The sequence below is a fragment of the Clarias gariepinus genome, chromosome 27 (assembly GCF_024256425.1).
Source record: "Clarias gariepinus isolate MV-2021 ecotype Netherlands chromosome 27, CGAR_prim_01v2, whole genome shotgun sequence".
NCBI lineage: Eukaryota > Metazoa > Chordata > Actinopteri > Siluriformes > Clariidae > Clarias > Clarias gariepinus.
Window position 1 is genome coordinate 1,887,977 of NC_071126.1, and position 15,910 is coordinate 1,903,886.

Sequence of the window (15,910 nt, forward strand, 5' to 3'; positions counted from 1 at the left end):
CAGTTCAGGTGTGTAAATAATTTCTCATGCTTCCCGAATCACTCTTTTACAACCTAAGTCCTGAAATATCCCTGTGTCATCAGGGAGGGAACAACTCCATAGATGTTCAGGTCATCAGCTGACTTTATTTTATTGCCAAATAACGTTGCTGAGCCTAGACTAGAGCAACTGAAGCAACCCCAGTTCATAACACTGCCTCCAGAAGCGTGTACACTGGGCATTATGCATGATGGGTGCATCACTTCATACACTTTATTTCTTACCCTGATGCACCCATTACTTTGGAATAGGGTCCAAAACCTTTATGCTCCCGAACAAACAAGCCTTTTTACTAAGGAGTCTCACTAACAAGTGGTTTGCTTTTAAACACACTGTTTAGTCCCAATCCTGTAAGTTCTCATTACACCGTGTGTATAGAAATGCTCTTACTGTGCAACTTCAGCAAGTGTTCAGCGCTATCCTTCTGATAATTTCTAAAGGTTTTGATAATGTGGTGAAGGATCCTTAACCAGATTCCAGATTCATGTGAACTCGAACTCCCCTTAGTTGTTTTCTTTGCTTGATGCAGCCCAATAATTGACCCTTCTGAAACAGTGACTGTTTTTGCCATCCAGTGTATTTTCAAGATAAACTCCCTGGCCAAAAAAAAAAAAAGAGTTGTTACTTTGGAAAGAGACCAAATCAAAAACTCAGGAATATTAGGTAAGTCTGCATCTATTTAAGATATTTTCTCTTGCTAAGAATTACTGCCATTTTTTAAGTGTTTAGTCTGAAAGTAATCAACCATGCATCATAGACTTTTATTATCATTCCAGATTAAATGCGTCACACAAACAGATTTTTCACATCTAGGTATAAATTTATATTCATGAAGAAAGTATACAGGATGCTGCAGTGGCATCTGCACAATTTCTGAATTAGGATGTGTATAATTTGATTACAATTAAATTGGTTTTTAAATCTCTTTAAATCTCTTTTAATTATAGTAGGATCAGCTGTACATTTATTTGTTGTATTTCCTGTAAGATGTCTGGTTATACTCTGATCTCTCCCATTAATAAGGTGTTTACACACACACACACACGCACACAGTGTGGGCAGTTTGTAGTCTTTCATCATGAAATCATTTATTTTCTTATCATCTTTAGATCAGAACATAATAACCTTCCTCTTTACTGTTGTACTGTTTATCACAACGTTACTGTTCACTAATTTCAACATTTCCACTATTCTTCATCCTTCATCACATCTTCATGCTTTCTTTCTTCACTCTTCCAAGCCCAGCTCTTTGCGCGTAAGTGCTGCAATGACTTTATCCTTCAGCGTCTCGGGCGCAGCGCACTTCGGCTCAGGCTGCACCGCCGCTTTGTTTAACCTCTTCCACAGGTACTCTATTTTGGCATCACAATTCCAAGGGTTAAGGGTCAAATCAACAAAGCTGATCCCTAAACCAAGGGTGTCAGGTGCAAGGAAGGTCAGCTGGTTCTCTGAGAGGTCCAGGTACTGCAGCCGATCAAGGCCGTGGAACACTGTGGCTGGGAGAGACTGCAGCTTGTTCTTCTGTAGGAAAAGGTGAGTCAGGTTGGTGTTGTGGGTAAAAGTCTCATTCTCCAGGGTCTTAAGTTTGTTTTCTTCCAGATAAAGTCTCTCTAGAGCATGAAGAAAGTGAAAGCTCTCAGATGGAAGTGTCTCTAAAAGGTTCTGTGAGAGATGCAGGGTTTCCAGGTGGCTCAGCTTCTGGAGTAGAGCAGAAGGAACTTTCCTCAGTTCGTTCCCTGACAGGTTGAGCCACGTGACACTGCTGTTAGCGGGCAGCCAGTCACTGTTGACGCTAGTGAGCAGGTTGTCTTTAAGAACCAGGTTGACGAGCGGGGCATGATAAAACACATGAGCAGGAAGCTCTTTTAGCTGGTTACCTAAGAGAAAAACACAATTACAAAAAGTAAATTAATTTTTACCACCATAGTGTTGGCCTGTAATTTACACACAAAGCCTCCATCTGTATATCTGAATATGCTGAAGCAAGGAGGACCATCTTAGTCCAGCTTCAGATTGTGGCTTTAAATCTGTACGTTAAAATTAGTGAAATTAATATATTACTGCAGTTTCCCAAAATACACATGTGGACAAAATTGTTGGCACCCTGCATGTTTCAGCTCTTTCCTCAAATGTTCAGTAGGATTTAGATCAGGGCTCATAGAAGGCCACTTTAGAGTGTGTCCAGGACATAAAAGATTGGATGACCAATAACTTTCTTTTACTAAATTCAGTCTAATGTTTTGTCCTTGGGTGTTTTGGGTCATTATCCTGTTGGAGAACAGCATAGGGACTACTTTTCACCCTGAAATAGGCAGACTGACTGATTACAAGTTTTGAAGACACCTGTGATGCTAAACACAGGTCACACTTTAGTGTAACATATCCCTATAGTCAAATTATTCTCAAAGTCTTTTCTAGGGGTACCATCATTTCTGTCCATTCTTGTTAAAGTTAGTTTGTTTTTTAATTGCTTCTGTTTAACCACAATTCAAAAGCAATGTCTGTTTTTCATTAGTTAATTTTCATATACTGTATTTTTTATTTATTCAGTCATTCTTGAGAACTGAGACAAAACATGTCCAGCACATGATAGTGTGTTTTTCTGTAAAATTTAGAATTTAATTTTATATTCTGATTCTGATTTGATTATGATTAATTCTATATAAGCTGAATCAACTTAGCATAACAAAATAGCTTTTCAATCCTATTTAAGAAAGACCTGAAAAAGTCCTTGTCCAGAACAAGGGTTTACATTTTAAATAAACAGCTAAAAAACACACTAAAACCTGCATGCTAAGTAAAAGTACATGATCATTCATTAATGGCTGATAAAAATCATTCATTAAATCTTTTTAACTCTAATTTTTAATATACTGAATTTGTATCCTGAGGCTCTGTCACTACCGTCAGTCATTTAAAAAAATATATATATATAAAGTCAGGCAATCTTCTTCCAATCAACCAAAACTCCAAGCACCCCTTCATGTCTCCTTGTTTGTTCTATAACCTGTTCAACTGCCCAGGTTCTTATCATTTTGAGAATTTGTTTTACATTTTGAACAAATCCAAAGTTAGTTTTATTTTAATACTTAAAATACTTTTTATTTTCATCTGCAAAACACTAGTTTTTTTTTTAAATAATTTCCTGTTAGAATTATTTATTGTTTTGTTTAAACCATGATTCATTCCTTTGAAGAGGCACACATATACACACTCATTTACCTCACTATAGGCAATTTGGGGAAACCAATTAGACTAACCTGCATGTCATTGTTCTGTGGGAGGAAACCAGAGAAAACCCAACAAGCACACGGAGAACATGCAAGCTCCATGCACACAGACCCGAGGCAGAAATCGAATACAGATCCTGGAGCTGCAGGGCGACAGTACTAGGTGGATATGAATCCGACAACTAAAGACAGATTCACAAGTAATCTGCCGGATCTGTCCCAATTTCTTATAAAACCCCTAAATGCAGACGATCCAGATGAAGTGACTAACAACATGGGCACTATTTTTACCAGTACATTAGACACTGTTGCTCCCATCAGATTAAAAAAAGTCAGAGAGATAAAACACTTGCACCGAGGTACAACAGTCATAATCGCACCCTAAAGAGAGCAACCCATAACCTTGAGCAAATATGGAGAAAAACTAAATTAGAAGTTTTTAGAATTGCAAAAAAAAAGACAGTATGTGCAGCTATAGACGGGCTCTAAAAGCTGCTAGGACCGAGCATCTGAGCCAACTGATAGCAAGAAACCAAAACAATCCCAGGTTCTTATTTAGTACAGATTTACTACTTATTTCGCCTAACAAAACCTATGATGCCTGCAGAGAGTATCCCATCAAAGTTTAGAAGTGAAGACTTTATGGACTTCTTCAATGAAAAAATCAATTGTATCAGGACGAAAATAACAGAGGTTCAACCTCTAATAGTATCTCACGATAAAGTTCAGTCTAAAGCTTCACATTTAGATTTTCAGTGCTTTACAGGTGTAGGACAGGAAGAGCTGTATAATCTTATCACCTCGGCTAAATCAGCAACGTGCCTATTAGACCCAATACCAACCAGATTTTTAAAAGAAGTGATTCATACAGTTGAAGAGCCGCTTCTAAAACTTATTAATTCCTCATTATATCTAGGTCACGTCCCTAAACCTTTCAAGTTGGCAGTTATTGAGCCAAAAATTTTAAAAAATCAAATTTTGACCTGAATGAAATTACAGACCGATTTCAAACCTTCCGTTTATATCAAAAATATTAGAAAAGGTAGTATCAGCTCAAATATGCACATTCTTGCAGGAAAACAAAATTCTTGAAGAATTTCAGTCAGGTTTCAGGCCCCATCATAGTACAGAAACTGCATTAGTTAAGATTGCAAACGACTTGTTTTTAGCTTCGAACCAAGGCTGCATCTCAATACTAGTCTTACTTGATCTTAGTGCTGCATTCGCACTATAAATCATAAGGTACCTTACATAGGTATCCAGGGACAGGCATTAAAATGGTTTAGATCATACCTGTCTGATTGATACCATTTTGTATATCTGAATGGAGAACCGTCTGGTGTAATGCCAGTAAAATATGGGGTCCCACAAGGGTCAGTTTTAGGACCTCTGCTGTTCTCAATATGAATGCTTCCCTTGGGTAACATCATGCGTTTAGAAGGATGTACTGTTACTACCAGCTCAACAATAAAAGACCTGGGCGTAATATTAGACAGTAACTTGTCCTTTGAAAATCATATTTCCAATATCACAAAAACAGCCTTTTTCCATCTTAGAAATATCTGATGCAGAAAAGCTAGTTTATGCATTCATGACCTCCAGACTGGACTATTGTAATGCATTACTAGGTGGTTGTCCTGCATCTCAATAAACAAGTTTCAGTTAGTGCAAAATTCAGCCGCCAGGGTTCTCACTAGATCCAGAAAATATGATCATCAAATCAGCTTACCAAAATTGAGCAATGTGTGCAGGACATAAGAAATTGGATGCTAATTAACTTCCTAAGTAGTCATAGGACCGCATACAGCTAGGAGTAAAATTTTAGATCACACCGTAACTTTAGATGGCCTTTCTGTTCCATCAAATGCAACAGTGAAAGACCTTGGTGTGATCATTGATTCCAGCCTTTCATTTGAAGCACATGTAGATAATATTACCAGGATAGCATTCTTTCACCTCAGAAATATTGCCAGAATAAGAAATTTATTGTCGCTAAACGACGCAGAAAAACTAGTTCATGCTTTTATCACCTCTAGGTTGGACTATTGTAATGCCTTACTGTCTGGTTGTTCAGCTAGATGCATAAATAAGCTTCAGCTAGTCCAGAATGCAGCAGCGAGAGTCCTCACCAGAACCAGAAGATATGAGCACATCACCCCTATCTTATCTTCACTCCATTGGCTCCCTGTGCAATTTCACATTGATTTTAAAATACTACTCTTGACATATAAAGCATTAAATGGTCTCGCGTACCTGAGCGAACTGCTAGTGTCTTACGATCCGCCACGCCTACTTCGATCAAAGGATGCAGGCTGCTTGTCAGTACCGCGTATTATGAAAAATACAGCTGGGGGCAGAGCTTTTTCTTACAAAGCCCCAAAGTTATGGAATAGTCTTCCAAATAGTGTTCGGGACTCAGACACAGTCTCAGTGTTTAAGTCCAGGCTAAAAACCTATTTATTTAGCCAAGCATTTTTATAAATAGATTTGCCATAGGTAAAGGAGCAGATCTGGGGGACTCATGGACGTAGAGTATTATGGTGAACTGGTATGTTTGGATGCTGTCTTCCCCACTCTCATTGATCACTCAGGTTTGCTGACGGTGAGGTGATTGGTTGCTTTACATCTCATGTTTGTGTTTCCTTCTGGCTCTCCCTTTTAGTTATGATGTCATAGTTAGTCCTGCCGGAGTCTCTGCTTGCACTCTACAGTTAATATACATTCACATTATACATTGTGTGACTGTGACCATACCTAACTGCCATCTCTCCTCTTCTTCTCTTTCCCCCCCTCTTTCTCTTTCCTCTCTCCTCCTGTCTCCCCCTTTTACTCTTTCTCTCTCTCTGTCGAGCTACACATGTCGTTCCTGAGCTGCCAGTGATCCAGACTCCCTCTGCCCTCCGGACCTGTCTGACCCATCCTGGTGCCCCGCTTCTGGCTGAAGATCTCGTCACATGGATGCCCCGTGTGTCTCTCTGGGATGCGTCTGGTGTCTGGGAATGATTCTCTCTACCTAGAAAATGGTTCTGGCCTTGACTGGTGTTGGCAACTGTTTCTCTGGGGACTTGACAGTTCGATAGTTCATGACTGGAACTTCTTACAAGTCTACCTGGGTCTTCAATAACTACCTGGACTCCATATTAACATCAATTAACATCAGCTATTATAGCTGAACTGCCTCCGACCCTACACACTGTATAAATGCAGATCATTTACTGCTTTCTGTTTCACCCAGATAAGGATGGGTTCCCTGTTGAGTCTGGTTCCTCTCAAGGTTTCTTCCTTGCCACTGTCGCCCTCGGCTTGCTCACCAGAGACAAACTGACCATTTTGATTCATACAAATTCACATTTCATACAAACTTAAATAATTCTTTTGACTGTGTAAAGCTGCTTTGTGGCAATGAAAATTGCTAAAAGCGCTATACAAATAAAATTGAATTGAATTGAATTGATCATATAACCCCAATATTATCATCCCTGCACTGGCTACCTGTTCAGTTTAGAATGAATTACAAAATAGTATTACTTACATACGAGGCCTTAAATGGTTTAGCTTCCACATATCTAATACATTACAATCCATCATGTTCCTTAAGATCACAAAACTCTGGACTTCTGGTAGTTCCCAGAATTTTAAAATCTACAAAATGGGGTCGGGCATTTTCATATTTAGCTCCAAAGCTTTAGAGTAGCCTACCAGACAGTGTTCAGACACAGTTTTCCAGTTTAAAAGTAGACTCAAGTCGCATCCCTTCAATCTGGCATACGCGTAACTCATCCCATAACCTCATACTCCAGTACATCTATCCTGTTCTTTATTTTTCTACCCATCCCGAGGCATCTGAGATTGTGCCAGCTTCAGTAGACATACGCCAACCCTGCGAGGATCCTAAAGCATTTAAAAAAAGACCAGCTCCAGCTGGATTCTGCTTCATGATGGTTGGAGCTATACATGCTGCTCCTGTGCTCCCAGTGATTCAGACCCCATCTGCCCTTTGCATCTGCTGACTCGTCCCTATGCTGAACTGGACTTCATGTTAATTTAAAGAACTTCTGTTGTATTAAACTTTAAGCTGCATAACACTAATAATTTTATATGATTTCTATCGTTATCACCCAGATGAGGATGGGTTCCCTGTTGAGTCTGGTTCCTCTCAAGGTTTCTTCCTATTGCCATTTCAGGGAGTTTTTCCTTGCCACCCTTGGCTCGCTCATCAGAGACATTTCATTCATCATTCATTCATTTATCTTTTTGTTATCTAGACACATTTTTTTACACATACACATAAATTTTCTTTTAAAAAATTTCCTTCATTTTTGTAAAGCTGCTTTGAGACAATGACCATGGTTAAAGCGCTATATAATTAAAATTAAAATTGAATTAAATTGAATTTACCATTAAGCCACTGTACCGCCTATATCACAATTTAGTGGTTTTCAAAATGTAAAATCTGGATTCAAAAAGAGTTTGATGCTAAAACTTGGTAAATTAAAAATGTTTGTAAGATTTTTTGGTAAGAAAATTTATTCCCAAATGTTTCCAAAGGTAAAAATATTTTTTCCACAATATAAAATACTGCATAAATGTTTACAATAAAATGTAATAGTTTTTTATCTCTAAAACCTTTGTTATCCTTCAAAGATCTCTTCTCCTATAACTTACTAATCGTTACCCGCGGCTCCGCCCGAGTACATGAGGTTTACCCCCTGATGCCTGTGTGGCTACCATTACCTGTGGATAGAGTGTACGATCAACTCGATGCTTTTCCTCACGCTGCTCCAATGTTTTAGCAGCCCCTACCTCTGCCTGTCTTATGCTCTTATTGCTGTAGACGCTCTCCAGTCTAATCCAGGGTTTCCAGCCCTGAGCTCAACCTGACGTATCCATTTTCATTACAGACGACACTGCCTACTGTTACATTTCTGGGGAAATGCTTGTGATACGATCACAGTATGACGTAAAAGTTAATGATGACGAGGCCTACCATTACAGTCAAGTGACATAAAAGATGATAATCGCATGTGACTACCTGTGCAAACACCCCTGCCCTCCACTCGCTGCCCAAATAAACAAACAGAATTTGTGTTTCATATATACTGTAGATATCAACGTCATCAGATTGCAAAAAGAAAGGATACATTTTTTGTTATAACTTAACAAGTTCATTAATTTAAATGAAACTTAATTTTTAAATACATTTTACCTCGGTAAACCAGCGAGGTTTTGAAATACAAGCAGTGTTTGTGCGTCACTCGTACTGTATAGTCAACATCCATGCGCGCATATACTCTTTACTATAATGCTGTGACCATGTGTGTGTGTGCGTAAAGCATTTTTTATTTTGTGTTTGTATGCGTGTGTGTGAGTGTGCATATGTGTGTGAACAATATGCAATTGTCATACATATTTAAGTCATATAAGTGGACTATGTAGGTTGGTCAGAAGAGGTTATCAAAAAAAAAAAACCTTTTTTTTTTTCTTCTATATTGCTACACAAACAGGTGCATCTCAATAAATTTAAATATCATTGAAAAGTTTGTTAATTTTCAGTAATTCAGTATCACAGAAAATTAGAATATTACTTAAGACCAATTGAAAAATAATAACTTTAACACATAAATGTTGGACTACTGGAAAGTATGAACATGTACACCACTTAATACCTGGGGCTCCCTTTGCATGAATTACTGGAATGCAGTATGGCATGGAGGCAATCAGTCCGTGGCACTGCTGAAGTGTTATGACAGACTAAGTTGCTCTGATAGCAGCCTTCAGCTCTTCTGCGTTGTTGTCTCTGGTGTCTTACATCTTCCCCTTCATAATACTCTGTAGATTCGCTACCCTGTAGATTCAATACTGTAGGTGTAGGTTGGGCGAGTTTGCCTGAAGCACGGGGATACCATGGTACTTAAACCAGGGATTAGTACTTTTAGCAGGGTGGGCAGCTGCCACGAGTTGCTGAAAAATTAAATCAGCATCTACATAAAACTGGTCAGCAGAGGGAAACATAAAGTGCTCTAAAATTTCCTGGTAGACGGATATGCTGACCTTGGACCGGAAAAAAACACATTGGACCAACACCAGCAGATAACATGGCTCCCCAAACCATAACTTACTGTGCAAACTATACACTGGAACTCAAGCAAAATTTACTTTCATCTGGAAAAAAATTACTTTGGCCCACTATGCACCAGCCTAGTCCTTTTTGTCCTTAGCCCAGGTAAGACTCCTCTGATGTTGTCTCTGGTTCAAGAGTGGCTTGACACAAGGAATGCGACAGTTGTCGAGAATGTCCTGGATATATCTGTGTGTGGTGGCTCTTGAAGCAGTGACTCAGTGCACTCCTTATGAATCTCCCTCAAATTCATAAATGGGCTCTGTTTTACTGTTTTACAATCCTCTCAAGGCTGCGGTTATCCCTCTTGCTTGTGCACCTTTGTCTATCACATTTTTTCCTTCCATTCAATTTTTACATTTTTAATGTGCTTGGGTACAGCACTCTGAAAAGCCAGCCTACTAAATCCGACTAAGAGACCATTTAAAGACTCAGGAAACCTTTGCATGTGTTTTGAATTAATTAGCTGATTAGAGTATGACACCATGAGTCTCCAATATTTCACTTCAAAATTTACAATATTATAATTTTCTGCGATACTGAATTTTCAGCAATTTTAAAACCCTCGAACCTGGAGGTGTGAGGCCACAGTGCTAACCACTAAACCACTTACACTTTACAGAGTCGCAGGGGCCTTGTGCCTATCCCAGGAGACTTTGGGTACACCATGGACAGGGTGCCAATCTATCACAGAGCTCACACACTATGGGAATTTTTGGGAACACCAGTTGACCTAATCTACATGTCTTTGGACTGTGTGAGGAAAATGAAAGTACCCAGAGGAAACCCACCAAGCATGGGAAGAGCATGAGCAGCTGGGACCTACCTGTGGCAAAGAGCCTTCACATGAGATTTTGCTGCATAGCTCATTTATACAATCACAACCAAACTATACCATATCAGGACACTGAGTTCAATAAGATCAATAAGATCTGAACTTGTGATAATGCAAGAAAACAGACTTTTCTTTGATTTTTCCAGTGAAAACATTACATAACACCATACTGTTACACCACATTATGACAAATTTTCCCTTTTATTGTATGTTCCACTGTCTTTCTGTATCTCTCTGTCTTTTCTGTCTTTCAAAGGGACCAGGACGACTGATCCGTGTAAAGGAAAGAATGAATGGGGCCATGTATCATGGGATTTTGAGTAAAAACCTCCTTCCATCAGCAAGGGCATTGAAGATGAAACGTGGTTGCATGACAATGATCCCAAACACACCGCCCGGGCAACGAAGGAGTGGTTTTCGTAAGAAGCATTTCAAGGTCACGGAGTGGCCTAGCCAGTCTCCAGATCTCAACCCCATAGAAAATCTTTGGAGGGAGTTGAAAGTCCGTGATGCCCAGCGACAGCCCCAAAACATCACTGCTCTAGAGAAGATCTGCATGGAGGACAGTGTGAAGACCTTGTGTAGACTTACAGAAAACGTATTAAGATGAAATTTTGTGTAAATTATGTGATTTTCTGGATTTATTTGTATTATTTTGTCTCTTATAGTTGAAGTATACCTATGATGAAAATGACAGCCGTCTCTCATCGTTTTAAGTGGGAGAACTTGCACAATTGGTGGCTGTTTAAATACTTTTTTGCCCCACTGTATTTAAATTGTCACAGATGAAACCAGACGAAATTCCCAAGTTGTCTAGATTAACTGAGTGTGTCCAGGACATAAAAGATTGGATGACCAATAACTTTCTTTTACTAAACTCAGACAAGACAGAGATATTACTCATCGGCCCAAAAACCAGCACACAACAGCTTTCACAATTCAGCCTGCGTTTAGAAGGATGTACTGTTACTACCAGCTCAACAGTAAAAGACCTGGGCGTAATATTAGACAGTAACATGTCCTTTGAAAATCATATTTCCAATATTACAAAAACAGCCTTTTTCCATCTTAGAAATATCGCCAAACTTAGGAGCATCTTATCCGTATCTGATGCAGAAAAGCTAGTTCATGCATTCATGACCTCCAGACTGGACTATTGTAATGCATTACTAGGTGGTTGTCCTGCATCTCAATAAACAAGCTTCAGTTAGTGCAAAATGCAGCCGCCAGGGTTCTCACTAGATCCAGAAAATATGATCATATAACCCCAATATTATCATCCCTGCACTGGCTACCTGTTCAGTTTAGAATTAATTATAAAATAGTTTTACTTACATACAAGGCTTTAAATGGTTTAGCTCCCACATACCTAACCAGTCTTCTGATACGCTATAATCCACCACGCTCCTTAAGATCACAAAACTCCGGACTTCTGGTAATTCCCAGAATTTCTAAATCTACAAAAGGGGGTAGGGCTTTTTCATATTTGGCTCCAAAGCTTTGGAATAGCCTTCCAGACAGTGTTCGGGGAGCAGACACGGTTTCCCAATTCAAAAGTAGACTCAAGACGCATCTCTTTAATCTGGCATACGCATAACTCATCCCATAACCTCATACTCCAGTACACCTATCCTGAATGGCAACTACGCTAATTCTCTCCATCTGTATTTTTCTACCCATCCCGAGGCATCTGGAGATTGTGCCATTTTCAGTAGACAAAGGCCAACCCTGCAAGGATCCTGAGGCATCCAGAGAAGGACCAGCTCCAGCTGAATTCTGCCTTATTATGATTGGAGCTACCATCCTGCTCCTGTGCTCCCAGTGACCCAGACCCCATCTGCCCTCTGCACCTACTGACTCCCTGTGCTGAACTGGACTTCATGTTAATTTAAAGAATTTCTGTTATATTGAACTTTCACCTGCACAACACACATGATGTTATTTCTACCTGTTATCACCCAGATGAGGATGGGTTCGCTGTTGAGTCTGGTTCCTCTCAAGGTTTCTTCCTATTGCCATCTCAGGGAGTTTTTCCTTGCCACCCTTGGCTCGCTCATCAGAGACATTTCATTCATCATTCATTCATTCATCTCATTATTATCTAGACACATTTTTCTCACACATACACACTTCCAAATATTTTCTTTTCTAAAAAATTCTTTAATTTTTGTGAAGCTGCTTTGATACAATTTGAGACCATTGTTAAAAACACTATATAAATAGTATATAGTATATATATATATATCGTATAATATAAATTGAATTGAATTGAATTAAATGTGAATAATAACTACATACACTTTTGTTTTTTTAACTTTTACTCTGAGTGTTTATTTTATTCTCTGAGCTGTCTGGTCTTTTACCCTTTATATAGTTGTGTGAGCGTCACTACATGCAGCCTGTCAAGAAGAAGCAGTGCACATTAATATATATATCTAATAATACTGTGAATATATATAATAATGTGTGAGAAGAAAAGATTTTTATAGCCAGTTAAAATATTTAAAATTGTAAGTATGTAAAGTCTTTAGTTCATTTTCACACACACACACACACACACAGACATACACACACCTGTAAGGTCTATGGTGTGCAGGTGATGAAGACCAGTAAGCAGGTCCTCAGGTAGACTGCTCAGGCCGTTTCCCGGTAGGTGGAGCTCCTGGAGAAGGGGCGTGACTCCCAGCTCGTGGGCGGAGACGCTGCTCAGGTTGGTGAACTGGATGGTTAGGGAGGTGGTGTTACCTGGAAGACTGTCACTAGGGTAACGCGAAAGCTCCGCGTCCGGACACACGACCTCTACAGACCGTAATCCGAAGTGACACGTGCAGCGAACTGGACACGAGAGGGCGCCATGGCAACGGAACGAGAGCATCACCGCGAGCGCGAGGAGGCCGCGATACTCCATCTGAAGGAAAAAGCAGTAAAAATGTTAGATACAAGTTATCACACACACATATAAATATATATATATATATATATATATATATAGTAGCCTAAGTATATAATATGTATAACTTTCTCATCACCAATGCCAATATAACCAATAAATAGGCTTTAAATCCCAATATTCACAGAAAATGTTATGCACAGATCAGGAAAAAAAATATAAACGCTATAGGAAATGCACATAAAGTATATTTTCTCCCCATGGGAATCTTATAATCTATTATTATTATTATTATTATTATTATTATTATTATTACACTCTAAAAAGAAATGTTTAGACCTAACAAAAAAAATTAACGCAACGTTTTGCATTAGTCTTTTTGAGTTATGACAACTTCATTTAAAATTATTTTGAACCAACAAGCTTCTTTGCGTTGGGGGAATTAGCTTTTCCTCTTCAGTCAAAGATTATTTTAATTACCCCTTACTTATTAACTGTTAGACAAAAGGCAAGTTTTTAAGTTGATAACTCGTATAAATTATGTTGCTCCAAATGGCTTTACCATATTGTTTTAAAGCAATTTTATATGTTGTTTAATTACTATAATAGTTTATACAAAATTTCAAATAGCAACCATTTAAAAAATTAAGTGACTCCAAATAGATTTTTTTTTCAGGTTTCTTTTTATGTAGGGTTTTTTGGTTTTTGTTAATGTAGTAGATTTAAAAGAAATACATTAGTTCAACCGTTATTTTTGTGCAATTAGCTTTTATTTTCAACTGCAGTTAAGTATGTGAACAAATCATATATAAATCTTGCACACAATGCAAATAAAAACCTCAAAATTCAACTGGTCCTCATTAAGAATAACTAAGCATAATAAATTATGCTATCACAACAAAGTTAGGCAAATCTCTATAATTATATGAGTCAAAAGCCAAGTAGCATGTTATAGAACATTCCAAGAGACTAAGCTCTGAATGACACCAGTCATTTCCAATGAGAGAGATAAATTTACAGTTTGCACTCACAGCCCATTTTTTTAAACAATATTGACAAACTTAACAACACACTAATCTAATTAGATTGATGTCTATTGAATAACTATTGATGCAAAATATTAATTTCATACACCTCAGTGATACTGTCAGAATCACAATGCCAACATTTTACATACCCTTTAATGTTATGAAAAATACCACAAAACCCAGACAAATATTAACTTTGAATTGTATTACAAAAGTAACTAAAATACAAGCAAACTAAAATAAAAAAAAAAAACACTCTGCTTTTACTTTTTTGCTACTACAATTTGCCTACAGTGGAAGCACACATCTATGTGAATGAACAAAAGACTTTTAAAAACTGTGGCTGTGACTGAGATTAGTTAACATTATGAAGCTTACAGTCAAATGGTCAAATTAGCAAAACTTGAATAATGTTTTTCCAAACAGCTCTCTTGCTGAGCAGATATCTCAATGAAACAAGTGCAAATTCATTACTTTAGTAGAACTATTAGATGTAAATTGAAGTGTTACTCACCATGAAATTTTGTTTATATTGAGTTTGGTTAGCCCATAAGTCTGCTAACACACAATCTTACCACTGGAACACGTCCAGGCATAGGGGGTAGGATATAACTTAAAAAAATTAACTTATTATGCCAACTTTTTAAAGTTAAGACAACTTAAATTTTGTTTTTTAACCCATTAACAATTAAATTCGAGTTTAAATTACATGCAAAATTAAGTTAATATAATTACCAGCATTATTATTTGATCACAACTTATAAAAATAAAGTTTGCAACTTAGAAAGTTCATCTAAATCAATTAATTAGAATGTTTAACTTGCATCCATGTATTAAATCAAGTAGTGGTAAAAGGTCCTCTGAGTTAGTTTTTAGAGTGTATTATTAGGGAAGAGTACGGCGTAGTTGAGATCATCACAGTAATACCATCAAATAATATGAATAAAAATAGGCCTTACCTTTAAACCCTAAAGAACTGGAAATGTAAAATAAGTTATTTAGTGTTTAGCTGTTTTCTCTTCCACCTTAAATCCTTTACAGACTGAGACTTTATCAGCTCTGACAGGAATATGGGTCATTCACTGAGCAAATAGAGTCAGGACTTCAAGTCCAGTTCAGTAATCAAAGCCTAGAGAGAATTAGACTAAGTCCCCCCCAGGCATAACTTTATTATTAAAGGATTGTAAATATATAGTAAATATTAAATATCTCCTGACATAAGGTTTTGAATTAAAAACTAAGCTTTACGCACCATGTGTGGAAGCTGCAGCAGGTTCCGGATCGATATGGGTAAATCATTCATACACAGTTCTCTCTCTCTCTCTCTTACGCACACACACATTGCACAATATGCATGGTTTTTTTGCGCCTGTTTTTGGACAGTCCACATGACAGGTGTACCTTGTCCTCCACTAACAAGTCACGTTAGCCAGTGTCGCCCCCATCTTCTTCTTCTTACTACTACTAATAATAATGATAATAATAATAAAGAAGATCAAAGGCATGGCCAGTGTAACTCAGTGACTGTGCCAGTCTGAAGCTCACGCGCACTATAAATCCAACTCTTCAACGATGGAACGAGGACACAACGATATACAAATAAAATCGTGTTTAATTTAACTGAGTGGTCACGTCTTATGACAGCTGTGTGCGTGTGTGTGTGTGTGTGTGGAGAAAGAGAAGCGCAGTGGAGACTAATGAGAGAGAAGCTCCCTGAGCAAGGGCGGCTCTTCAGCTGAAGGCGTTTGTTTGTGCACAATATGGCCAAGT

At 38.1% G+C, this 15,910-nt stretch overlaps 1 protein-coding gene across 2 annotated transcripts; it reads right to left on the reverse strand.

Annotated features, from left to right (window-relative positions):
- Positions 1–812: 812 nt before the first annotated feature.
- Positions 813–15,450, reverse strand: si:dkey-90m5.4 (leucine-rich alpha-2-glycoprotein). 2 transcript variants are annotated; one of them, XM_053489286.1, is made up of 3 exons: positions 15,393–15,450; positions 12,797–13,130; positions 813–1,916 (listed from the first exon to the last, which is right to left on the reverse strand). In XM_053489286.1, the coding sequence occupies exons 1-3, from the start codon at positions 15,441–15,443 to the stop codon at positions 1,267–1,269; spliced, it is 1,035 nt and encodes a 344-aa protein (XP_053345261.1). In that variant the 5' UTR covers positions 15,444–15,450; the 3' UTR covers positions 813–1,266. The 2 variants fall into 2 exon arrangements, with proteins under 2 accessions (XP_053345261.1, XP_053345262.1); XM_053489287.1 differs by lacking the exon at positions 15,393–15,450 and adding an exon at positions 15,100–15,252.
- Between the last annotated feature and the right edge of the window lie 460 nt (positions 15,451–15,910).

Coding starts and splice junctions, on each gene's coding strand:
- si:dkey-90m5.4 (XM_053489286.1), bottom strand. CDS start 15,443: ATGAATGATTTACCCATATCGATCCGGAACCTGCTGCAGCTTCCACAC. Junction 13,131..15,392: donor TGCTGCAGCTTCCACACATG/GTGCGTAAAGCT, acceptor TTTTTCCTTCAG/ATGGAGTATCGCGGCCTCCT. Junction 1,917..12,796: donor GCACACCATAGACCTTACAG/GTGTGTGTATGT, acceptor TTTTTCTCTTAG/GTAACCAGCTAAAAGAGCTT.